A 26,167-nucleotide genomic window follows, 5' to 3' on the forward strand; every position below is an offset into this window, starting at 1 on the left:
CTGGGAAATAGTGGGATTGGCCCCAGCACAGTGATTGGTTCTTTCCTTGTGGGCACTCTGGTGCCTGAGAGCCGTGCTGCGAACCGCTGGGCACTGTGGGGCAGAGGGGGGAGGGGCACCGGGATACCTGTGGGCCCTTGCTCTGAGCCGGAGCCCAGACCACACTGCCTCCTGACCAGCCATGGCGTATGTGTCATTGTTGAGGTCTGTGTTGTCGTCATCGCTGCCTGCCGAGGTACAGGTCTGACCTGGGTGGAAAAGCCAAATTGGCTTTGCCTGAAACCTCAGCACCGAGGACGGAGTCAGGACTGCAGAGACCGGTCTTTTCTAGACTGGAAGTCAGTGTTCCCCCAGCTAGATGTTTCTTTTGGAAACACAGTCACCAGGAGATGAAAACAAGCCGAGGGGCACTGACGGCAGTGAGATATGAAGGACGTCGTTCTAGAATGTGCTGTTAGAACACCTTTGCAATGTCGTGCTCAGAATTGCTTCTGTCTTTACAAAGGTACGAGCGACTGGAAGACCAGCTCCATGACCTGACGGACCTGCATCAGCACGAGATGGCCGACCTGAAGCAGGAGCTGGCCAGCATCGAGGAGAAGGTGGCCTACCAGGCCTACGAGCGCTCGCGGGACGTCCAGGTGCCTGTCCTCTGTCAGTAGGCGCTCCGCAGGCACTGCCTAGCGCCGACTCATCTGACAAATGAAGTGCACATTACCCCTGAGCCCTGAAGGCTTTCTGGCTCATGGAGCAAGCATTTCTGCACCTTATTTACCCCATTAGCTCATGCTACAGACGTTACTGAGTAACAAAGCTGTATTCTGTTTACTTTCTGCCTAAAGTAGTTAATATTTATTATCCACCCCCAAGCTCCTCATCTATACCCTTCTCTCTTCACACAACCAGGAATTTTTTTAAATTTTAATACATAAAACAAATATTGCTTCTGTAATTGGAAGTTTATATCTTTTGACTGCCTTCACCCATTTGCCCCCACTCCCCACCTCTGACAACTACCAGTGTGTCCCGTTTCTATGAGTTCAGATTTTTTAGATTCAACATGTGAGATCATATAGTATTTCTCTTTCTCTGACTTATTTCACTTAGCACAATACCCTCTAGAACAATGCATGTTGTTGCAAATGATGGTATTTCCTTCTTACTCATAGCCACATAGTATTCTATTATAGAGAGAATACCACATTTCTTTATTTATTCATTCATCAGTAGGCACTCGGTTTGTCTCCATATCTTGGCTGTTGTAAACGATGCTGCAGTGACCATGGGGGCACAGATACCTCTCTAGATACTGATTTTGTTTCCTTTGGGTATATACCTAAAAATGGGACTGCTGGACCATGGGATAGCACTAGTCTTACATAGGGGATAGTTTGGGTTAATACTGTTCTTCCTTTTTTAAAGAAACATACTTTAGGGACGAATGGGTAAGATTGAGGGAGGGACTTCAGAAATCATTTCAGCGTGTATCAGTTCCATCTCTCGTTCATTGGTGCAAAAGGTCGTCTCTGTGAGTGGCTGGAGGGTTTTTCTTGTTATGATCGATAGAACCCCGGCTCTCCTACTTTCTGTGTGACCCAGGGCGAGTCAGCTCTCTGTGCTTCAGTTTCCTCATCTATAAAATGGAAATATTAATGAGCTCTGTTTCCTGAGGTGGTCCAGAGGATAATGGGATGATAACTTAAAGTACTTAAATCTTTGCCTGACACATAAATAGTTAAGAAATAAATGCTAACCATTGTTTTTGTTATGTTGGTGAGTTACATGTGTCCCAGGGCTCGTAGCTCACCTTTGTTCTTTTTTCTGGTTTCTTCCGTTCTGAGCCACGTGATCCAAGGGGATGGGCTAGTATAGGCAGGATGGCCACAGCCCATGGGTATGCAAGGGTTTGTGGTTATTTTAAGCAAATGAGTATTGGGTTTGTTTGTTTTTTAATCCTGAATTCCTAATGAAAAGAGTGTAAAAGGTAATCCTGTCCTTTGTCTTTATCCCCAATAAGTTAAATACTGGACCTGTGGAAGCACTAAAGGTTTTGGGGCTGAGTGTCTCCTAGTGGGCACTGTGACTAAAGTTCCTTAGAACACATTGCTTGTTTTTTTTGGATGTTTCTTTTGGTAACAAAAATTTGGTAGCAGTTCTAAGGCAATTCTCTTTATATATGTAATTCATCTAGCCAATCAAATATGAGTGAATTTGCCTAAAATGTTTATCTTTTGTCTTGTTCTATCACTTTCTCCATGCCTTGTCCAAAATGAAGGCCACCCTGGGCCCAGGTGTTTGAAACGAATACGTGATTTCCGGGGCCCCTGCCTGTCATCTCAGGAAACCAGCGTTTTTTAGAATGTGAGGATCTAAAGAACTTCCTGTCGGTAGCCTGCATTACAAAAGTTATATAGTAACAGCAAACCCCGTTCTTTGGCCCATAGAGTATATTCAGCAGAAGAAAGCAGATCATGTTAGAGCCATTCTGCTGTTTCAACCCTAAAAAGATGACTGTGTTTCAGTTGAGCAATCACATGTTGGTGAATGAGTTAGGTAGCAGGCTAGCAAACTGAAGGGGCTCATTGTACCGCCTCTGCTTATGTGCCTTCCTCTCAAGAGACTACAGATTTTTTCTCTTTCAAGCTTCATATCCCAAAACCCCACCTCCTGAGTGTTCAGCTGGCACGTAGCACCTGCTGCCTGCTCCTCACTGGCTCCTGGCCTGGCACCGTGGGCCTGTCCTCTGCCTCATGCGGCCATGGCCTCTTGGCTGGGGAAGAGGGCGGAAGGGAGGCTTGACGTAGTCTGATGGGTCCGGAAGGCTCCCCACAGGACGTGACAGTTGGTGGGAGACCTGAAAGACGAATGAGGGAGCCACCGGTGAGGAGGGGCGGGAGTAGGGAGGCAGACATTTCAGACACAGGGCACTGCATGTGCACAGGCCCTGGGCTGGCTTCTTGTCAGAACCTGACGAAGCCGGTATGGCCAGAGCACAGTGAGGGGAAGGGGGCTGGCATGAGGTGAGTCAGGACAGAGTGGCTGGGCCTGAGCCATGGTAAAGATTTTAAAGGTTTTACAAAAAGGAATGACATCATATATGCTTCTCTAAAGGTCATTTGGGCCGCTGTGTGGAAAGTGGATTCATGGGGTTGAGAATCAAGAGGGTGTATGGAAAAATCTGTGTAGCTCACAGGCAAGAGATCCTGGTGGCTTAGATTGGGGTCCTGACTGTGGGAGGGGAGAGAAGCGAACCCGCTGAGATAGATATTGGATGTTGCAGCAGCAGGGCTGGGTGGTGCTGTTGATGAGTGCTATCAGGCTCCTGGGATAAGGAACTGGGTGGACCGGGGGCTGGTTTAGAGGAAAGGAACACAGGAAAAGAAACAAGGTTTGTGGCAGGTGCAGAAGGTATAATACACGAATCTACATTTGGACATGTTGCATTGAGGTGCTTTTAAGAAGCTCAGATGAAGATGTTAAGGGGTCTTATAGATACGTGAGTCAATCTCAGAAGAGACGGCTGGACTAGAAGTATACTCGGAGTCATCTGTGTCTTAGTCACTGAAGGCTTGGAAAGATCGAGATCTAGCGAGAATGTGTAGCTTCAGATAGTGTCTGGAGCGACACAGCATTCCGAGAGCAGGCAGAAGCAGAGCTGTCCCACAGTCTGTCCTGTGCGCCCTGCTCCCTCCGTGTCCCGCCGGTCTGTGATGGCGCACACAGACTCCAAGCGGTGAAACAAGGAGAGCACTTGGAAAGAGCAGCTACTCCATGGCTGGAGGTAGACAACTGTCCCGAAATGGAGCCCCACCTCTCCTCTGGTTTGTCCCTCATGGTACCAACAGATGCCAATTTTTTAGGCACTTTATTTCATGTATGGGTGGAGTCAAAATATGTAATTTCTCATTTATGATTTTTATGGTTGTATATATGTGCTCATTCTACCCATAAATAACAGGAAAAAATGAGCCTTGGGATTCTTGTTTTATTTCTTTGCTGTTGTCGTCACCATTGTCAGCCAGGTTATGTGAAGCTGCCTCAACACCAAGCATTCTCAGCTGAGGGTTTGCGTGCACTTAAGGGCAGGTGCTCACATGTTGCCCGTGACCTCACAGCATTTGATCCTTGCTCTTGCTTTTGCCCACAGGAAGCCTTGGAGTCCTGCCAGACTCGCATTTCTAAGCTGGAGCTGCACCAGCAGGAGCAGCAAGCTCTGCAGACAGACACAGTGAACGCCAAAGTTCTGCTGGGGAAGTGCATCAACGTGGTCCTGGCCTTCATGACTGTCATCTTGGTGTGCGTGTCCACCATCGCGAAGTTTGTCTCGCCCATGATGAAGAGCCGCTTTCACATTCTCGGCACCTTCTTTGCTGTGACTCTTCTGGCAATATTTTGTAAAAACTGGGACCATATTCTGTGTGCCATAGAAAGGATAATAATACCCAGATGAAACCACTGGTTCCCATCTTCAAGTTTCTTCAAGTTTTTATTTTAAAGGGAACTCTGTGCATACTACCAAATTTCCAAATGAACAGTTGTGCCAACTGAAGATTACCGGAAGGGCTGGGGCTGTGTGTTGTAAATAACTACAATTCTCTTAACTCGGTAGCAGTCACCAGCCAGTCCTCAGTCCCTGTGCCTGGTTAACATGTGTCTGTTTCAGAAGCTCGCCCCACACTGCTCACTGCCTTAATCGGACCAGATTTCCTGCCTGCCTGACTCACCCAGCGTGGTAGAACTCTGGTTGTTGAGCACTTGGTGTAATTAGTGGCTCAGAAGAAAAGGGAATTTCAGTCTCTCTCTCAAGTCTCCATCAAAATTGAGCTCACCATTGTTAGTAGCCATGTTTTCCCCGAGTCCTCTAAGTAGCAAGGGTATGGCACAAATCAGGGAAGGGAAAAGCCCAGGCACTGACTGTGTCGAACTCTCACGGCTGATGGAAGTGCAGGACATCCCCATGTGATCCATCCCAATGGTCCGCAGTTGGCCGCAGGTCCCGTATGTGCCCAGTGTCCACAGTGGTCATTTACGTGTGACTCTCTGTGACATGGAATTCTTATTTTACACCATGTATTCACCCAAAGTCTCACTTAGTTGCTCTGTTGCACTTTAAATGGTAAGACACGAGGGTGTGCGAATGAGGCTTCTGCCTTCTCATGCCCTCGGAGCCACACACCTGATTGCATCCTAACCGGCTGCCGAATGCCCAGCCTCCAAAGCACGGAGAAATGCTTCCCGTCCCTCATCAGACTGAAGCTTTAACATGGGAGTCCTGTGAGCACTACTCGGGAGGTTTGTGATTCGACACACCTTGATTTTGATAACCCCCCGTGAGGGTGTGATTCACTTTATTTGCAGGTCTGTGAGGGGTTGCGAATCTCCCTCGGTAAATGAAAACACATGATGCTTATGTTGCAGGGTTTTTTTCATTAAGAAGGAAAACTGAATCATAGTTTCTAAAGCTGAAGTGCACTAAGGTAGGAACACTGGAAGCAGGAGGAAGTATGACACGTGTCTAACTGGATGGCAGCTAGATGGGTGGGAGCCGTTCGCCTGGATGAGGATTGAGAGGGTCCGCTCAGGACCCTGAGAGACCAGCCAGAATAAGATAAATTAGACACTGTGTCTGAGCCAGTGTTGCCATCTGTCTTCTAGGATCTCACTGAAAATAAGTCCTACGATAACAGTGGCAACAATTCCACATTCCCACGAGGGCAGCGTCTTTGGCCTATTTGGGGGATGCGTGACACTGTCCGTTAAATCTGTCCCTCTGTCCACATGAAAGGAAACTGCTCCCTAGGCCCTCACCTCCCACTTCCATTATCTGGGGCATAAAGGTGCATGTTGATGAACATTTTCTTCCAGAAAACATCAAGTGACCTGGATTTGAATTAAGTGCAATATTTTGCAAACAGCTGCTTGTAGGGAAATCTCCTGAAAAAAATGTGATGGTGCACCACAGTTTGAGAGAGCAGAGTTGTCGGACACTTGGTGCAACTCTGGGTGTGAGTCTCACAAAACGAGCTTTTTGTTTTTTTAGGGTTATAATCAGTTCACAAACTTATACAGCTCTCACCATCACCTAGTTGCAGACACGAGCTTTTTAAGACATAAACACAATTTCATGAAATCATCGGCTGTGGGAAGCCAGTGATTTAGGGAAGAGGATCAGGAAACAGGGAGTTACTAGTCTCACCTGCATCTCATGGCTGTCTCCTATCACTGGCAGGCTCTCCCTGGGTCTGCCAAGCTTGCTGTAAATACACTGTGATCCATCAAATCCAGGGGACAGAGACAGGTTCCAGGTTCAGGGAAGTCAGGGAGAGAGAACGGTGCACTTCCTTATGTGTTTATATTTCTGTGGCCAGCCACCCCCCTTTACCTGTGGGCATCAGCCTCCGTGGGGGCTGAGGGCTGGGTGTAACTTACATACTTGCACCAGGCTGGGTCCCAGGAAGGCCCCTCTTGATGTCTGTGAACCCTTCTGCAGCACTGTGACATGCCAGGGTCTGGGGTGGGTGTAGGTGCTGCTGGTAGTTTAACAAGAATGGGTGAGAGCTCCAGCCCTGAACTAAGGGTTCTGGGGCATCTAGGAAGACACTGTCCTGCGGTCAGTGCATGCTCCCCAGTGAGAGAAGTGAAGGGAGTGGGGAGCTGCACACTCCAACCCCTGCAGTCTGGCGCAGTGGGCAAGCTGCAGGAACTGGCTGGTCTGAAATAGTGTAGCGCCTAAATCATTGCACCTCTCCGTGAGTTTTTTTACAGAGTTCCTATTTTTGGTGATTCTCATTAGACACTGGATTAGCTTGTTCTCACTTGGACATGCTCAACCTACACGGCATATTTATTTTAGAGTTTTGTTGAAAGTTTGGGAAGCTTTCTAGTAGATGGTGTACCTCAAGGGTGCTTTTACTCTCTGTAGTTTATTATTCTCTACTTGAGGAATAAACTCTCCCACCACCTGTTTTTCTGCACCGCGTAAGGAAATTAAATAAAATGTTATTTAAGTATACAATTAAAATAGTGTTCAAGCTATGACATGTCCTGAAACTGGATATTTAATTTACATTTAAGCCAACTAATCCCTTTTCCCCACCTTACCTTGGTAGTAAATACCTTGTGCATCCCTACTGAAGCCAGTTGTGGGAGGGGTGGGCACCTGCTCATCCAGTGAACTCACTCAGGCATTTTAGATATTGGACGTGGGATTCTAGCACTGGAATGTTTGGTGACATTATTTTCATGATTGCCAGGACAATGATCGTCTGCTGAGGCGAAAACAAGAACCCTTATGGGTGTCGAGTTGGCAATTCCAGCTTATATTTTGAATATAATTAAGCCAGAGTAGAACACTATCCCCCCCCCCAAAATAAATAAATACATTTAAAGCCACAACAAAGAGGCAGTAAATAAAAGTCCTGTATTGCTGATTTGGGAAGGTGAAAGTTTCTAGCACCTGCCTTTTGTACTTACACGCTCGCTCTGATTTCCTGGTAGACCGAAACCTGAAACCCCTCCTCTTCTCACCTCAGCCCGCTGCTCTTACCCCTCTCTGCCACTCCACATCCCTGTGAGCTTACCCCTCTCCTGCTGTCTTCTTGTTCTCACCGAAATATTGCCCCACAGTGTCTGTTCATCACCCTTCCATTCTTCTAGCCTATGAGGTTTCATAATGGGTTCGATGATAGTGCCAGGAACTGGCTCCCCTGGGGCAACTCATTACCTTTGTCCTGTTTGTTTGGATTTTAAATACCAAGTTATTTTGCATTGAATGGGAACATTTCTTTTGCATTGAAACCAAATATAGTTGTACTGGTTTGGAAAGACATTTAATTATACATACTAATATGAATGTGAATATTAAATAAACCTATTTTGCATATTTGTATAATTTTGAGGAACCAGAGGTAGGACAAAGTGGCATTATTTAAAATTCAGGGCTTTATCTGGAGAGAGATATCTCAAGAAATTTAGCATATGTGCTAAGGAAAGAGTTGATCTAAAAAAACCGAGTCACTGAAAACCATGAGATTGGCCTGTTTACCTCAGAAGTAGTTACAAAGTTTAAGAAAATGGTATAGGTTATTAGTATTTGAAACCCATAAGATATAAAGCAGAATCAACCTATAATTTTCTAAAATCACTACAATTTCTGTTTCTGAGAAGCTGGAAAGTAATGTACCTGAATTGTTTTAGGAATGATTTGTGTGTGGCAATTTTAATTTATGTATTTAAAGCATGTCTCACTGTGTTTGTCCTAAGAGAAATGTTTCAACCAAATGTGCTGTGTGTTAATGTTTAAGCAGTAGATAGTGACTCTGGAAGTAAAAACTGGAAATGTTTATTGTGTGCTCCATCGCATCATTTCTGCTTTGTGGGATACTGTATTCATGTCAGCGTAGAACTGTAAGTTCTCTGCAGATCACCCCATTCAAAGCAGGTGCCATTATTTTTTTAAAATAAACACTTGATGTTAGCTTTGATGTTAAATAAAGAGCTAGATTTCTTAAATTTTCCCATTTGTCAGAGTCAGTATCAACAGTAGTTTGTGTGTGTGTGTGTGTGTGTGTGTGTCACTGATTTTTTAAACAGACTTTATTTCTAGCAAACTTGATGGGAAGGTACAGAGATTTCCCATATACCCCGTCCCCACACGTGCACAGCCTCCCTGCTGCCAATGACCCCGCCAGAGGGTACCCTTGGCACAGTTAATGAACCTGCATTTACACTTCAGTATCTCCCAAAGCCCGTAGCTTACATTGTGGCTCACTCTCACACCTTCTCCGACTTAGTATTCACTATTACAATATCTGACAGAATAGTTTCACATCTAAAAATTCTGTGTTCTGCCTATTTATTCCTCCTTCCCTCATCCCTTATAATCAATTATAAGCTAATTCCAAGTGTATTTCATAAAAAGTTGTTGGTGCATGATAGGCAGCCCATTACTCAAGCCCTAGTGGAGAGAGAGTTACTTTCCAGTAGGTATGACCACTGAGGTGAAGGAGTTTATAGGACACAGAAGGACCATGGGGATACCAAACAGCACCTTTCTGGTCTTTCATAGATGTGGAATGACACCTAACAACATTCTTTGAGCATTTACTATACATAATGCTCAGTGCTCGATGCTTTGCATATAATGTCCAATGTAATTGTTCCAACACTCAGTAAGACAGGCACTATTGTCCCTGCTTAACACGTGAGAAAGCTGAGGTTAAATAACTCACAGCGTCGTGCAGCAGATACCTGTGGAACTGTTACTACAGCCCCAACCTGGTGTGACTCTGGAACCTGCACTGGGAACCAGCGAAGGATGTTGAGCGATTGGCTCTAGTCCTTCCGTAGCTCTCAGCTCCTGCGAGGCCAATGACTCTTGGAACCTCACAAGGGGCCACTTTCAGCCCTAGGACTAGAGCAGTCGGTACCGTTCATTGCACACTGTGTGTTTATCCCTTCACACTGCGTACTGTGATAAGGATGGTTACCTGAAGCCAACATCCTAGGTCTTTGAAGAGGCATAGGCTGACAGATTTGTGGATGAAGGGAATGGGAAGCTGTTAATTAAAGCAACTTTTACACCCTCCCTGGCTTCCTGAGTTCAGGGGTGTAAACTGGCAGTTGGCTTGGCTGAGTGAATAAGCTTTTTCACTTAGCTCTGGGATGGTACCTCTGGGATGGTTTTCACTTAGTCCCTGGTGGCTTCTGCTCTGTGCTCCATGACATCTGCTACCATCTGTGGTGGCTACCTCTGAAATTTCTGTCCTCGTTAAGCCAGCCACAGTTTCTCCCTTGCCAGACCTTGAACTTGAGTAAAGCAGTTAACAGAAATGAGCGACAGCTATGTTAACAGCTGTTTTATTGGTGGTTACTCAACTCTAGCCAGGCATTGGGAATTGAATTTATTTTTTCTGTTCTTCTTAAAAATAAGCTACTGAGAATAGTCACAACTCAGAGATACTGTGGACTTGACTCCAGACCACGGCAATCAAGCAACTCATAACCTTTTTGCTGGTGGAGGGTGTTGCCCTCAATTTGTAAAAAACTCCCTATCTTCGAAACAGAGTGGAGCTCAGTAGAGTGAGGTGTGCCTGTTGTTGAAAGAAAGCAAAGTAATGCCTTGGTCTGCACTAAATTGCTAAGGGGCTCCATTTGCCAAAGAATCTCTCTGGATCCCCCTTTGATTCCTGCACTGTTCTCACCACAAGCAGCAGCACTGACAGAGCCTTCCCCTGGGTATTTCCTCCCAAGTGCGGTTTTGCTGGCCATTTATCATACTTCCTGTGTGGTGTGAAGCCCACGCCCTCTAGCTGCAAGGAACAGAGAACTGGAAGACAGAACTCCCCAGCTGAGACCACAGCCAGGCCATACACACCCCTCACACAATGGCTGAAGCCAACACGGGCTGGCCCAGCCTGAGAGGTGGTCTCCCCCAGGCTCCATGGTCAGACCTCACAAGGCAAGTTCCAGCTACACATAGGGTTTCCCCTTGTAGGCAAGAAACAATCCCCTAAGGAAGTCAATGAAAATGTTACATGGAGTTGGAATGGAAGCGGCTCATTCTGTTGTTCAGGTATGTTTCCTCACAGGAAAAGCTGGAAGAGCACGAGGAGGCCGCTCTCTTGGCGAGGTGGCGAGCGCGTGCAGTGTGTCATGGGTCCTCCTGGGACCAGGGGTCCCAACTGGCCAGTGGCAGTGGGTCTTCCAGGCATCTGGTTCGCAGACCTGGTTCATGGTCTCCCTGAGAGCACTCCACTCCACTGGGCTCCTAGCCAAGCTTGTGTGTGTGTAGGGTGCGGGGGTGCCTGGCTTTCTCAGTGGACCTGTCCTCCTAGGGACAGACTGCTTGGCAGCTATTTATATTTGAATGTAAATCAGTACATTTGGGTTTTCTTGTCAGGGACGTTCCTGTCAGAGATGGGTTAGCACGAAGCAGTTTCACAGGAGTGGCCACCTAATAAACTGCTCACATAGATCCTGAGTTGTTGTAGGATGTGGGAAGCCCAAGTTGAATCTGGGGGGGCTTTTCTCTCACCCGCAATCTGATTAACCTGAGGAAATGTTTCAGTTTCACCTCTCAGAATCTCCCTTTTCTGAAATGTTCAATGCCTGGGGTTGTCAAGTTTAGGTAAAGTGCTTGGAACAGGGCCTTCACGTAGTGTGCTTACTGAGCACTTACTATGTGTCAGGCACTGTTCTAGACACAGATGCGAAACAATGTTCCTGTTCCGGTGGGGGTTATGCCCTAGTGGAAGGAGACGGATGATAACAAAAATACAATATTTGGCAGTGGTAAGGGCCATGCTCTGAGCAATTAAGCTAAAATTAAGATTCCCTCAGTGTTCTTCGTGAGGAGATGACCTTCCTGCGTGTTGTTTTCTCGGCTCATTTTCACAGCCAGCCTTGTGGGCATGGCTGAGGAGAGCCCTCTAAAGTGGAACTATTTCTAGGTCGGAGAGACTCAGCACAACAGCAGGGGCACTCAGAAGACCTGGGTGGTTCTCTTTGATGAAGGTGGTTTCCTTGGGAAACGGAGGAGGTGCTCCTGGTTTTGGCCTGCACTACATGCAAATGAGCACCTGGGGCTGAGTCAGCGGTGAGTAACCCCCCTTTCCGCTCCACCCCCCCACCCTGCAGTATTCTGAGTCCTGTATACGCTGCCTCTGCCCGCCTGCCCCTCCCAGTCCCTGAAGAGCTTCTGTCTCACAGGCAGCCTCTGACCCTTGGCCCTTACTGTGCCACCCTGTCCTGTCACAACCTTGAGCCAGGCTAAGTGCCCCGTGCACTTGCACCCAGGCTCCTGGCCCAGCCAAGGAGGCTCCCTGTGCCTTCCTGCTGTGAGGGCCAAGGGAACAAACACTCCCTTCTCCTGGAGCTCCCTTCCCCAGTAGCTCTCAGGGTCTCCTCCACCCGGGCCTGGGACCCCTCCTCTTCAGGCCTGAACTCTCACCTGCTCCCTCCTCTTCCCCTTCTTCTCTCCTCTCCAACCCCCTGTCCAAGCCAGACCCTCCCACCTATGCCTACTTTCTCCCTGCACCACCTCTTCCGAGATCTTGCCTCTCTGTCATCAAGTCCTGTGGCATCCATGCCTGCTTTTCTGTGGGTTCACGTCAGCCTACACAACCGTCCACACCGCAGATGTCCTAAACCCTCTTGTTTTGATCCTGCCTCTCCCCAACTCTCTGCTCCTCTTCCCCTTTACCACCATGTTTCATAAAGGCAGTCTCCACTTCCCTCTCCCAGGACTTCTTAATCCACTGGGTCCTAGTATCAGCCCCGACACTCACCTGAAACTCCTCCCACTGGGGGCACCAGTGACACATTGGCTTCTCCACTGCACAGTCCCTAGTCTAGATCACCATTCTGCGTCACTCGCCATGGAGATGCTCACAGCAGCCTGAAGCATTTTGCTCCCATTGGGTGTTCCTCACCACTACCCTTCTGTCTCCTGCAGCCCCTAGTCTTTTTGCACTGTCTCCATCTCATCCCCCTTCTACAGAGTTTCCATGACCCAGCCATCCTCTGTATGACTGGTAATCACCATCTCTGTGCAGTGAGCACCTGCCTCTTTTTTCACCCACAGGCCCATATTTCCCGTTATTTACCTAGCATCCCTACGTACATCCTAAGGGCACCTCAAAGTAGAAAGTCAAGCTCATCATGTGGTCCGTGCATCAGATCTGCTCTTTCTGTGCTAATTCCATTGAAGGCCCCACCGCCACCCACTCATCCATCCAACTAGAAACCTCAGTGACACCCTCCTCTTCCTTGCCGGCACCAGTAAGTCATGTCAGCTCTACTTTCTAAATGAGCCCTAAATTGTCCACTTCACTCTATTTTACTGGCCACAGTGTGGCTCAGGACACCACGATTTCTTCCAGGGCAATTGTAAGAGCCCCTTAGGTCTCCCCAGTCTCTAGTTTTGTCTCCTCCCGCTCCATCCTCTCTGTGACTGGTGGCTGCTGTGATCTTTCTAAAATGTAAATCAGCTCACCTTGTTCTGCTGCTCACCCCTCAGGGTTCGCCACTGCCCACAGGGTCAAGTCTGAAATTCTGAGTGAAGCCAGCAAGGCTGTGATGTTCTGGAGCCAGCCTGGCTCCCCAGCCTCGCCCCACTCTCTGACCCCCCCATTCCCCACATCTGGCCCTGAACCCACTGTTCTTTTCATGCCCTTGGGCTATGCGTTTGTGCTCCCCTCTGCCTATAATCTCATTTCTTCTCCTCCTTACCATTCTTCAAGAGCCTCGTACCTGTTGACTCTTTGAAGCCTTGTGGTGAGGTACGTTGTGCCTCCTCCTCATCAAACTTTCCATTTATTTACTTATATCGGCATGGAGTCATAGCTTCCTATCTAATTCAAAGGGTTATGTTCTCCTCCTCCCTCTGTTTTCTGTAAAGGGGGTCTCTGTTATAATACCTTCACCCCTGTGATTGTCTCCTCTAGTAGGCAGTGAGTTCCTTGTGGTCGAAGCCACCTCCAACTCATCCGGTTCTCCCTCAGGGCCTCCCTGAGTGCTGGGCACACGGGTCACATTAAACAGATGTAGTGAGCAAAGGAGCCACATGCTGTGAAGATGACATCTCTGGTGAGGCTGCCTTTCTCCCCCACTGGGGTGTGAGCACCCTGTGGGCTCAGACCATGTCTCTTCATTATCTGCCATTCCTAGCCAGTTGGGGTTCAATAAATATTATTGAGTATGGATTGGGTTTACACAACTTTCTACCAGACACCCCTCCTAATGCAAAGGGATAAAGGTACCTCGATGGAACAGTGCCAATTCTGAATGGCTTCCCTTCAACCTCCCTTTCCTTGATACTGGCCTTTATGTCTCCCCACCATTGCCCTTCACCCCACCATCTTCTCCTCACCCCAGCATGGTCCCCTCACTCTGCACCAGAAGGCAGCTGGGGCCATAAAACAGGTCTCAGTCCTGTGGAGAGGACTCAAAGTCCACCCTGGCTAAAAATAGAGCACACCCCAGAGCCCCACCCCAGCCCGGCTTTCGGTACTTTGCAGTTTTATCAAAGTAGTGACCACATCTCTGGAATCGAAGCAGGGAAACATGAAGTTTCCCTGATAAAGAGGAACAGTTCCTGTCCATTGACCTTGTCACTTACCAGGCCCAGGGTGTGGTTTGTGACACTGCATCCCCGCCACAGCCCTGGGGAGAAGCTGCTGCCCTCTGGAGGCACCAACGCGGTGGAGCTGGAATTCCAGCCCTCCTCTGTCTGACTCGGGACCGTCATGGTGCGTGCCACCAGCAGGGGCACAAGGCTATCTGTGACATGCTCAGGGGCCTGAAATTGGGAAATTTCTGGGATTTTGGAGGATAGTGGGACAAGAAGATTGAAAATTTTGAACTTCTGATTTCTGAACTTCCTAGAATGTTTGGAAGACATAGGGGGCTGGATGTTACAGGGAGGGCCCCCCTTCCAAGGCAGCCTGTCTCTCTGGAACCTCTTTGCACCCCAGAGCCCTGCAGCTCCCCACTGGGCAGAGTTCTAGGGCTGCCTCCAGGCCCCGAGCTACATACATGCGTGTGCAGTATATTACACACCACAGCACACAAATAAAGTAGATATGCAGCATATGGGCCACAGACGACAGATTCCATTCACATATGTGAATTGAATTTATTGGGTTTTACTGTTTTTAATTTTGAAATGACTACCAACTTAGAGAAAAGTTGGACTTCAGTACAAGGAATTCTATTTCTCCTGAACCATCTGAGAGTGAGCTGCCAACCTGATGTCCCACCACCTGCAAATACTTAGTGTGCAGCTCCTAAAAATAAGGACATTCTCCTACAAACCACAACATAACCATCAAAATCAGAACATTAAATACACCTGGTACTGACCTCTAACCCTCAAACCCCAGTCAAGTTTCACCAGTTGTCCCAATAATGTCCTTGGTAGCCAAAGGACCCCCTTCCGATGACAAGTTGTATTAGTCACCTCTTCTGTTTCCTTCTGTCTGGAACACTTCTTCTGTCTTTCCTTGACTTTCATGATCTCAGAGCTTTTGAAGATTACAGACCAGTTTTTTGTATTATGTCACTCAGTCTGGTGTTTCCTCATGGCTGGATTCAGGTCGAACACCTTTCACAGGCCCACAGACCGCAGGAGCGACCTGCTCTCCTCGTGTCCTGTCTGATGGCCAGTGGGTCAGGGGTCCCATCACTGACCCTCTCACTGTGATCACTCGATTATGACAGAGTCTGCCCGACTCCTTCACTGCAAAGACATTTTTTTCTCCTTGATTAGTTAATAAATATTTTGTGGGGAAGCACTTTGTGCCTCCTATTCCTCATTACACTTTGAATTTATTTAAATCAGTATGGAATCGCAGCTTCCCACTTTATTCAAAGGGTTATAATCTGCCCTGGCTGTCGTAGCTCAGTGGATTGAGCTCGGGCTGCGAACCAAAGTGTCGCAGGTTCGATTCCCAGTCAAGGCACATGCCTGGGTTGCAGGCCACGACCCCCAGCAACCGCACATTGATGATTCTCTCTCTCTCTCTCTTTCTCCCTCCCCTCCCTCTCTAAAAATAAATAAATAAAATCTTTTTTAAAAAAGGGTTATAATCCATGATTATCGGTATGTATTTGGATGGTGTGCTACCCCTACCTGGACAGCGGGAACTCACTCGGGCTGTCTTTTTGTCCTTTTGCCACATTTCCATCATTCTTTGAGTACCCTTGCTCTTTGGCACAAATCTTCTAGACTCATCTTGTATTTTTTCCATTCCAGACTGGGAAAAAGCCATTTTTTCAAGGAGCCTGGGTTTCTTTCAATGGAAAATAGTATTTAAAAGCCAAGATCTGGATGCTGGCTTTCCTCCTTGCTGTCAGAGCATCGCCGCCCCCAGGCGCTCTCAGCGGCCAGAAGTGGGGCATACATGTAGCTCTGTGGATGGATTTGTGCATATGTGTATAATGTGTAATATGAGATGTGTACATACATATGCATGTTATGGACAAAATGTTTGTGTCCCCAAAAATACAAGAGATGGAGATGCCGGAATATAAAAGATAAAATTTCAAAGCCAGGTAGGTATTACAGTGTAGAACTCCCAAAGGGAGTGATTGAGAAACTCTCCATAAGCTCACGATCCGAGTCCACCCCCCATTCAAGAATACAAAAGGACTGAGAGAGGAGGGAGAGAGAGAGGCTTCTCACTTTGGTTTTCTCTTCAGCTTTCTTCTGAGGTTGCCAGGGTGGGGGTTCTGTCACCCTGCGCTTAGTGCAGGTTCTGAAGAGAGCTGTTACTGACAAACGGGAAATCTGAAAGGCCCATGGTTGCCCAGGAGAGGAGGGCTGTGTTGGGGTCCAGCACCAGGATGCCCTGTGTTTCCCTTCGGCCTGATGTGGGCTGCACAGGGGGCACCTGTGTGGTATGAATTACATTGAGCTGGTAGGTGGGGGTAGAAGGGACTTGATGCAGACACTGGCCCACAGTGTCCAAGTCATCATGGATGAAATGAGACATTCACATGGACTACTGAGTCCAGTGGAGGAAAAGGGACAGCATGGCTTTTCTCTCAAGGAGAGCAAAAGCCTTGGCCCTTACCATGATTGGCCCTCCTTGGGTTTCTCAGCACATTACAAGAAGGTCCTCATTTCCTATGCACAGGTTCACTGTAGGTAGTTACCTTTTACAGAAAACAAAGGAGCCAATGCTGCTAATCACATCACAGAAGAGGGATATTTGCAAATGAAAAGGCAAAAGTGGTTGAACTGGTTATACTCATCCTTGGAAGGTTTAGCATGGATTTTAGGAAGTTACTTTACAGTAAATGTCCTCACTTCAGGGTGAGGGAGTTTTTTAGCAAGAGCAAGACTCAAAGCGGCCTAGGCACATTGCAGGCCTGATTCCCCAAGGGAGAACCTATCCATGGGCGTGGGTCTTGTGCATCTCCCAGTGGGAGCTGGGCCCATGCCATGCAGAATGGTCTCCTACAGGGACTCACAGCAGAAGGAAGATAAAGGTGGGTGCAGCACGCCTGTGGGGCTGAGGAAGGAGACCCAGGGCACATGCGTCCCCTCAGGTCAAGGGAACTGCAGGGAAGAGTCCCTAGAGATGGGAAGCACCTGCAAGAAAGTCAGCTTTCACATCTGCTGGCCCCAGGGAGCACAGCCAGCTTATAGCAGTGCCCGGTCAAGGATTCCCTCCTGTGACTGTAGCGTCCATCCCACACTCTGACCCTAAGGGATCGAACACACCCCAGTGGGCTCTGAGCGGTCAGAGCTGGACAGAAGGAGAAGAGGCATGATGTGGAAAAGAGAGAAGCCAGCATGTGCTCCTTTCTACCTCAGGCTTTGGGCCTGGCGGTGGAGACCCGATGCACAATCAGGTTCAGGGTTTGTGCTAATCCTGGGCCATTGTGATTCCAGAATTGTGACAGTGTTTGCTATCAAAAGTGACTTCAGACTCTCTGTTACCTAGGGGCCTACAGAGTTTTCACCCAGGAGTAGGGAGATATCAGCCCACTGAAGAGTTTCCGGGGATGGTGGGAAACAACACTGGAGTTTCTTTTTATCACATCTCACGGTCAGTGTGCTCAGCATACTAGTTGCAAACAGAATAAAAGTGGCTGAAGCAACAGCAATTTATTTTTCTCACCAGAAAGAAGTTTGGAGGTGGTGGCTACAGGATTTGTTCATCATCTCAGCGAAAACAAAGGACCCAGCTCATCTTCTCCTGCTCTGCTAGCCTCAGTGCATCAATGATGTCTCCCCTTCTAACCACAAAATCACTGCCCAGGATCCAGCCATCACATCTTCATGCAGAAGAACATAACAGGAGTTGTAGGCTTTTCTCACTCACTTCTGGCCTTTTAAAGAGAGGGAAATCTCTTCTACAAGGCCCCCAACAAGACCAGCTTTGTAACTCTTGGGCCAGAATGACTCCTGTGACCATGCCTCATAATACGTTTCCTAAAGGAATAGTCTGTACTTCCTTATTCCCTAAGGCTCCCCAAACCACTACATAATAGAATCAGTGCCTCCCTCCCATAAGCAGCTTTCAATGAGGCCATCAATTACCTACTTGCCAGAGCCAGTGCATGTATTTCTCAGCGCTGGTCTTACTGGATTTCTAGGTTAATTCATGCTGCAGACTTCCCCCTCCCCTTTAAGCTCTGTCCTCCCTTAGGGGGTTTCCTTAAGACCATGCTTCTGGGTCTCCTTTAACTTCTACATGACTCTTCAGTGATCCGTGGCTTCATTATCTCCATTCCACCTCCTTTATACACACTCTGTGGTTTCAGCTATCACCTGCGTGATGCTACCACAATTATATAGTTAGTGCCTGCCTCTCTTCTGAGCTATGAATCCAATTTACATTTCCTATAAAATATCTGTACATGGATGTCTCTAGGGAACCTCAAACTAAAAAATCAAGATCATTATTTTTCCCTTACACCAAATATGTCCTTTCTGTACTCACTATTTCCATTAGTGTCAGCATCATCACCTGCCTACTCATGCAAGCTGGAAACCTCAGAGCTATCTTCCTCATTGTTGCCACCAAGTCACATCAATTCTACCTTCAAAATATGTCTCAAATTTATCATCCTTCCATCTCAACTGCCACTATACTGGTTCTGGTTCATTTCTTCCCAGGACAGTTGTAACAGCCTCCTAAGCACTGCTCCTTTTCCTTTTTTGCTGTGTTGTAGGAGGATATGATGCCTGGAACTCTGATAGCCATTTTGTAACCATGAGGCAACAAGAGTAAAAACGAATAGCTAACATGCTAGGTAGAAAATGGAAACAGACCAGGTCCTTGTCGTCTCTACTGAGCAGCTGACTCAATGCCAGGAATCATATACTTGCAGGCTTTTTGTGATATGAGGTCCTAATATCTGTCCCGCTTAACCTCCTTTTAGAGACTGTTAGTGACACTCCTGACTGAGACAGGGAGTGGGGAGGTGGAGGAAACAGTATGAGCAAACTCGTGATGCGTCGACATGGAAATCTTGAACCAACTAGTTTAGTGCAAAGGATATTTTCAGGTAGTTGGAAAAAAACAAATTATTAAACATTTAATTTTTCACTGCTGTTGTAACTGAGTAATGCGTTCAACAGGTATCATACCCATCTTTCTATATGAACTCTCACCTCATCCCTCATTTATTCCCTGTCTACTTGCAACTTTTAAGATAAAGCAGTGGTTTGAGCAATTTTGTGGAGAGTGTTTTAAAATGGTTACATCAAACATCTGCTAGGCTTTTATCAAATGCACATTTCGGGTGACGTTCTGTGGAGGCAGGTACGTGTGAGGGAGGTCAAGGCTGCGATCAGCAAGTGGTCCACTTTGGCTGTGTGTGCAGCAGTTGCTGCCTGGAGAATGGATGGGGTAAAGTGGGGCCCAGCCAACCCAGAGACTGGGCAATCTGAGAGTAGGTAGGAGCAAAATACATACCATGTGGAGCTTGGAAAAGGTGGGAACCTTCTTTCCCAAATGGGACAACACTCATGTAACTAGGGGATGTTTAGCCTTTGTTTTGTCCAGCCCCTGTGCTCTCCGTGCACCTCTAGGTGGCCTCTGCCAGCCCTACCTGGGTGCCTATGCGAAACCCAAAACACAGCTGCCCCTACCTGCTGCAGGAGTCACAGCCATCTCCTGTGCTGAGCCCTGAAGTCTGTCCAGGGCTCTAGGAATGGTAATCTGGTGAGAAGCAGGGGCTGGGGACTTGAAGCTACCAGTGTTTCTAGTGGCAATTAGCTGTTAGGGGAAGCAACGAGCAGAGTCCCTGCAGTGCTCCTGGCAGAGGCAGTATAAAGACGAGATCCAGGGCAGGGAGAGAACAGAGGACCCAGAGGCAATGGGGACAACAAAGAACTCTGGCCCCCTTGGGAAGCATTCCCCATTCATATTCAGAAGTGTGGTTTGATTTGAGCATGTACTGATGGTAATCAGTTGATGGCGGGGCACATGGCACCTCTACCAACGGTCAAGATTGGGAATGAATTAAGCCTCCATCATCAAGCACAAAATCCTTGCAATCAGCAGTGCAGCAGTCACCCAGCTCTTAATAAGCACCCCTCCACAGACAATGGTCCCCATCCGCATGGTCTACCCTTTCCAACTGCCCCTTCAACACTGCTCTTCCAACCTACTCTCCAGGCTCCACGAGGCATCACTAACTGTGGCTGGTTAGTATTTCTGAGGTACTCAAGTCCCAGTGTTGAAAAACTGCCCTTAGGCAAATAGAGAACAACGCTTAGTAAATGTCCAAACCCTACTGGCCACTGGAGAAGTATCATCTTCTGTTCACAAATTTCTACTATCTTTTTCCTCAGAGGAGTGTGTTGGGGGACTGGGCATGTTCCCCTTCAGACCTCGTCAGCACCAGAGTCCTCTGCACGCACAGACCGTTTGTGGTCACGCCCTGTGATCACCAAGGCTTGGGTGTCACAGCAGGTTCCCTGGGCTCAGCCGTCCGCATCGCTGAGGTTGCAGCAGCCTCTAGGGGTTGCCACAGGTTACTGAGTGCCTGGGACCAGGATCAGTGTACAGCTGGGGCTCTCAATGTGTCCTCCAGGTGTCCCCAAGGAGGCAAAGATGATCAGAGGGCTGGACCTCAGACCACCTCCCTCTCATGACCGCAGCCTGGAACTGGTGGTGAAGGTGAAGGGGAGGAAACGGCTTGAACCTGCAGACAGTCTGCTTGCCCAGGGCCACCTGAGGATTTCTGCAGCTGTAAGTGTATGCACACGCACACCCAGGCACACAGACACACGTGCACACACAGGTGACACAAGTCATCGCTCCTCTTCTTATAGCCCCCAACGCCACCAGTTCTTCCTACTTTCACAAAATTTTATCTTCTAGCTGGGTAAATAAAACATGAACACCTGAAACAACCAGAAAGCAATTAAGTGTTAACCAGAGGTTGCAAACGCATGGCCTGTGGTCAGAGTCTAGCCTTTATGTGTGTTTTGTTTGGCAATAATTTTAGCCAGCTTAGTTGTTTTTTCTATTTTTTTTATTCTGGTCAAATATACATAACATTTATCATCTTAACCACTTCTAAATGTACATTCAGTGATGTTAATTACACTCACATTGTTTGCAGTCATCACAGAACCCCTCCGTCTTGCAAAACTGAAACCCTGTCCCCATGAAACCACCCTATTTCTCCCTCCACCCAGCCCCTCGCAGCCGCCATCCTACTTTCTGTCTCTATGGTTTTGACCACTCTCAGTACCTCATATAAATTGAATTATATAAATAGCTATCTTTTTGTGACTGGCTTATTTCACTTAGCATACTGTCCTCAAGGTTCATCCATGTTACAGCATGTGTCAGAATTTCCTTCTTTTTTACAGCTGTATAATATTCCATTGTACATCTGGGCCACATTTGCTTTATCCATTTATCTCTCAATGGACACTTGGGTTGCTTTCACCTCTTGGCTATGAACATGGTTTGCAAATATCTCTTTGGGACCCTGCTCCCCCTTCTTCTGACTACATACCCGGGAGTGGAGTTGCTGGATCATCTGGTAATTCTATTTTTAATTTCCTGAGGAAGCTCCATACTGTTTTCCACTGCGGTTGCACCATTTTACATACTCACAGCAGCATACAAGTGTCCCAAGTTCTCCACATCCTCATCGATACTTATTTTTGGTTTTTTGATAATAGCTGTCCTAATGGGTGTGGTGTAGCCAGCTTTTAAATCTTTTTAATTAGTTGCCAGTATTTTAAAAACAATTTCCTGTGGTTTTTGAAAAGTCAGCTAGATTTCCAACTTCTTTTGAGGAAACTGAAAACGCTGGCAGCAGTGGGACTTGTGCTGCCCAGGGGTAATGGCGGCTGGAGCTGAGCAGCAGCTGCCCGCACACCGCGCAGGCCCTCTCTCCCTGGCGCTGCCGCTTTGACCCACGGTACTGCCTGCAAGAGAGAAGAATGCTTCTTGTACCCGTCCTCCCCAAAAGGCAGAAAACGAAAGACAGTCAGGAAGACTGGGAGCGAGCCTGTTGAGTGCGACCATGTATAGCACTTGTGTGTGATTTGCAAGCACTGTGTTTCTCACACTGAGCCACTCCATTCATGTAAATTCTCTTCCTGGCCTCTACCAGCATTTGGGTTCTCGATCCTTGTGTTACGCTGTGGGGACTCTCAGCCCAGGGTTTTCTGAGGTTGTGATTACATTGTGAGCTGAGCTAATCAAAGACAGTTTGAGAAGGGAGATGAGTTTGAGAGTTTGAGAAGGGAGGTGGAATTGCACCTCTGCCTTGAGAGTTCGCTAGGGCTGCCGTAAGAAATACCACAGACTGGGTGACTTAAACAACAGAAATTTAATTTCTCACGGTTTCTGGAGGCTGGAAGTCGGAGATCAAGGCGTCTCCAGGGTTGGTTTCTTCTGAAGCCTCTCTCCCTGGCTTGTAGGTGGACTTCTTCCACCTGTGTCTTCACATCCTTCTCTCTTTGTAGATGTCTGGGTCCTAATCTCCTCTTCTTACAAGGACACCAGTCATGATACATTAGGGCCCACCCATTTTAACTTAGCTCTTGTAAGACGCAGCTCCAAGTACAGTCACATTCTGAGCTACATGGGCTTAGGACTCAACATGTGAATCTGAGGAGGACATAATATTACAGATGGGCAGGATGAGGAAGGAGAGGAAAGGTCCAGTGGGCATGCATTTTTCTTCTCAGCACCTGTGTTAGTTTTCCACAGCTGCTGTAATAAATCACCACAACACTCAGTAGCTCAAACAACACACATCCATTTTTCCTACAGTACTGGAAGCCCTAAAATCGAGTGTTGGCAGGGCTGCAATCCTTCCCTGGGCAGTAGGGAGAGGCTGTCTCTGGCTTTGCCAGGTTGCAGAGCTGCTGGTGTTCCTCGGCTCCGAGCCCGTGACTCAGACTCTCGCTTCTGTCATCGCATCTCCTTCTCTGTCTCCGACTCTCCTGCCCCCCTTCACAGAAAGTCCTTGTGATTATCTTGGGTCCACCCAGATAGTCTAGGATAACCCCTTCCTTTCAATCCTTAATTCAGGATCCTTAATTAGGTCCTGGCCACATGGCACAGTTGTTTACAGCATCACCTCAATCTACCAAGGTTGTGGGGTTCCATTTTCAGTCAGGGCACATACAGGATTCAACCAATGAATGCATACATAAGTGGAACAACAAATCAATGTCTCTGTTTCTCTTCCTCTCTCTCTACAATTATTTAAAAAATATTTTTAATCCTTAATCACATTTGCAAAGTCCTTTTGCCTTTTTTGAGATAACATATCAACAATGCCAGGGATTCGGGCATGGGCATCTTCAAGGAGCCATTGTTCTATCTACTCAGCTCCTTCCTCCATTCCTCCCTAAAAATCTGGGGGGAGTTATCAGTCACTGCACCCCTCTAAAGGGCCACATGACTCCAGCTGGCCCAGGTGGAGCTCTTTGAGGGATTTCCTCTCGAGTGGCAAGGCAATTCAGTGTAAGTCCAGAGCCAGCAGAGATGAACACTCCTGTAGGGTCGAAGTTGTAGTCTGCACTGTAGAGATGGAAACCCAGGTGTGGAGAGAAGGCAGCATTTCCATCCCTGGTTCCAATTGTTCCTGAGGCCAGCAGTTTGTGGAATCCATATATCCTGCATTTAGTTGTTTTCAGCTGGGTTTCTATCCATGGAAATCAAAATCGTCTTGAAGGTATACGGAAGCTGTTTGAATGAAGGCAATGATTAAGACCGCATCAGTCCATTTCAATTCCCCCTCTGTTATTAAATCCTCCCTTTCCCCAGCTTTGACATTATCATGGGCATTTTTTTGAAAACTAACTAGGGGGAAATTAAGTTGAGGATACATTTGCAGTGTGTTGAAGGAGATCTATGGCATCCAGTCATTTCATTAAGTCTGTGGCATGGCTGGGTGGGAGGAAGGATTTCAGGAATGTTCCCACTGCCCCGCTCACCTCGCACTGGGGATGGGAAGGCACCTACCACTGGCAGTCACACGACTGCACCGACTGTGTCCCACACTGCATGCCACCAGAAGTATGTGGGGAGTGGAGGAGAAACGAGTTGGAAAATGTACAGAACCAAAGTTTGGTCTGTTGAAAAATTTTTTTGGTCATCAGATGTGTGTAAAATTACAAAATGGGGGACTGGATTCCTGGCTTCTGCTCAAAAGTAAAATTCTTTCTTGTCAGGAATATACCATATAAAGATATATATAGGCATATATATATATATATATATATATATATATGTGAAAATTGTGCAAAATAGTATTTGTCAGGATTCCTATGGGATTTAATCCTGTAGGATTAAAACAATTCCATGGCCTTGACCAGTGTGGCTCAGGTGGTTGGGCATTTTCCCACAAAGTGAAAAGTCACAGGTTTAGGGCACATGCCTGGGTTGCAGGTTCGGTCCCCAGCTGGGGCACATATGAGAGGTGACTGATCAGTATTTCTCACTCACATCCATATTTCTCTCCCTCTTTTCTCTCTTTCTTCCTCTCTCTCTAAAAATAAACAAATAATTTTAAAAAAAAGAAAGAAGAAAAATGAGCCATGGTTTAAAAAAACAAAAACAATAGTATGTTGGTGTGTGAAATTACATGATTTGTGCATCCTCATATATCAGATTTATCTTAGCAAGACTATTCCAATCACAGATTATAAAGCTAAAATACACTTTTCTAAATAATCAACCATGTTTCTTCAAATTTATTGTCATATGAGGAGACAATCAAGGTGTATGCAGCCAAAGGAGAGAAATAGTGATCTTATAGAAGTGTGTCAGACAACTAATGAACACAAACTATGTTATTTTTTCTATATTTTGTGTTTTGTGGTACTTTCCAGCTTTTAAAACTTTAACTTTGTTATGATTTATTTTTTCCTTCTATTCATTTTCTGTATTTAATTTTTATTTGTCACTTTGCATTCATTTCCTTTAAAAAGAGTGATTATTATTCAGGCCCCCACTAAACCTGGGTCAGCTGCTGTGCACAAGCTACAATAAAGAGACAAGAATGGCCAGCCTGCCTGTGGAGGACTGAGGAGTGAGGAATCTTGCAAGCAGGCAGAGAGGGCGAGAGGGTGGGGGCACAGGTGCTGGAGGACACAAAAAGGCAGGTGGGGGCAGGGTAGGCCCAGTGAGGCTGACAGCGGTGCAGACAGCGGTTTCTGTCAAGGAGTGACAGGAGGGAGGGCCTGCTTTTCTCTGGGAACAGATGCTTTCCAGCTGTGTCAGCCTTCTGCACCTGGAATGAGTGAAGAGATGATTAAAGACTAAAACAGGTGGTACGTTCCGGAATCCTGAAAAAGAGTCCAAAAAAATGCCACTCTCTGAAGCAGAGATTTATAAGAATCAACATCAAACAGATGAGAGTTATCAAGTCTGAGTGCTTCCCAAATCTCTTAGAGTTCCTCAAGGAATAGGGTAGCCTCTCAATTCATCAAGAGTTGAGAGCGTATCCTAAAAACCCCCATCAGGGAAGCAATTTAAGTGGAACTAATAAAAGATGCCATTTCCAAGAATACTGCTAAACACACACTGACATGTGATAAAGTATTTAAAAAGCAAATTAAAAATGTGGCAGACACACACATACATAGATGAATAAATATGATAAAATAATCTATAAGGCAGAAAACATATCATCATTTTTACCCAAAGACAAGGGGACAAATAAGAAAAAAATGTTTATAACTCAAGTCACAGCCAAGATTAATTTTCCTAATATATCAGAGTTCCTATAAATTGAAATTTTCAAAAAACGACAATCTAAAGAGAAAAATAGGCAGTTCATGAGAAAGAAATACAATGTCTCTTAGACATATTGAAAAACAGTAAACCTTGTTCACAGAAGAAATGCAAGATCAGATTACCAGACAACCAGATTGGCAAAGTAAAAAACGGTTTTGGTAAAGAGACGGGGAAAACAACTCTCCCACCAGTTCTTGGTAGGAGAGCAGACGCAGCTCCCGCTCAGAGCAGCTGGCAATCCACCCGCATCACCAGTGCGTGCACCCTCTGACGCAGCAACTTGAACTTCTAAGGATTTGCCCTATACGAGTGGTCACACATGCACACGACATGACATGTGTTGAGGCTATTTGCAGCTCTCTTTATAATGATGGAAGATGGGAGGTAGCCTACATGTTATCAAGGGGACCCAATAATAAATTACTGTACAT

At 46.8% G+C, this 26,167-nt stretch overlaps 1 protein-coding gene across 6 annotated transcripts in view; it reads left to right on the forward strand.

Annotated features, from left to right (window-relative positions):
* TMCC3 (transmembrane and coiled-coil domain family 3) overlaps window positions 1–8,515 on the forward strand; it is a 270,396-nt gene extending 261,881 nt beyond the window's left edge. For 3 of the 6 annotated variants that reach the window (XM_028533068.2, XM_028533067.2, XM_028533069.2), the window contains exons 3-4: window positions 506–641; window positions 4,148–8,515. In XM_028533068.2, the coding sequence (XP_028388869.1) occupies window positions 506–641; window positions 4,148–4,450 (439 nt within the window). In that variant the 3' untranslated portion in view covers window positions 4,451–8,515. The remainder of the gene's footprint in view (window positions 1–505; window positions 642–4,147) is intronic. The other 3 variants (XM_036018558.1, XM_036018557.1, XM_036018556.1) reach the window with 1 other exon arrangement.
* Window positions 8,516–26,167: the final 17,652 nt, after the last annotated feature.

This window comes from Phyllostomus discolor, chromosome 2 (assembly GCF_004126475.2).
Source record: "Phyllostomus discolor isolate MPI-MPIP mPhyDis1 chromosome 2, mPhyDis1.pri.v3, whole genome shotgun sequence".
NCBI classification, from domain to species: domain Eukaryota; kingdom Metazoa; phylum Chordata; class Mammalia; order Chiroptera; family Phyllostomidae; genus Phyllostomus; species Phyllostomus discolor.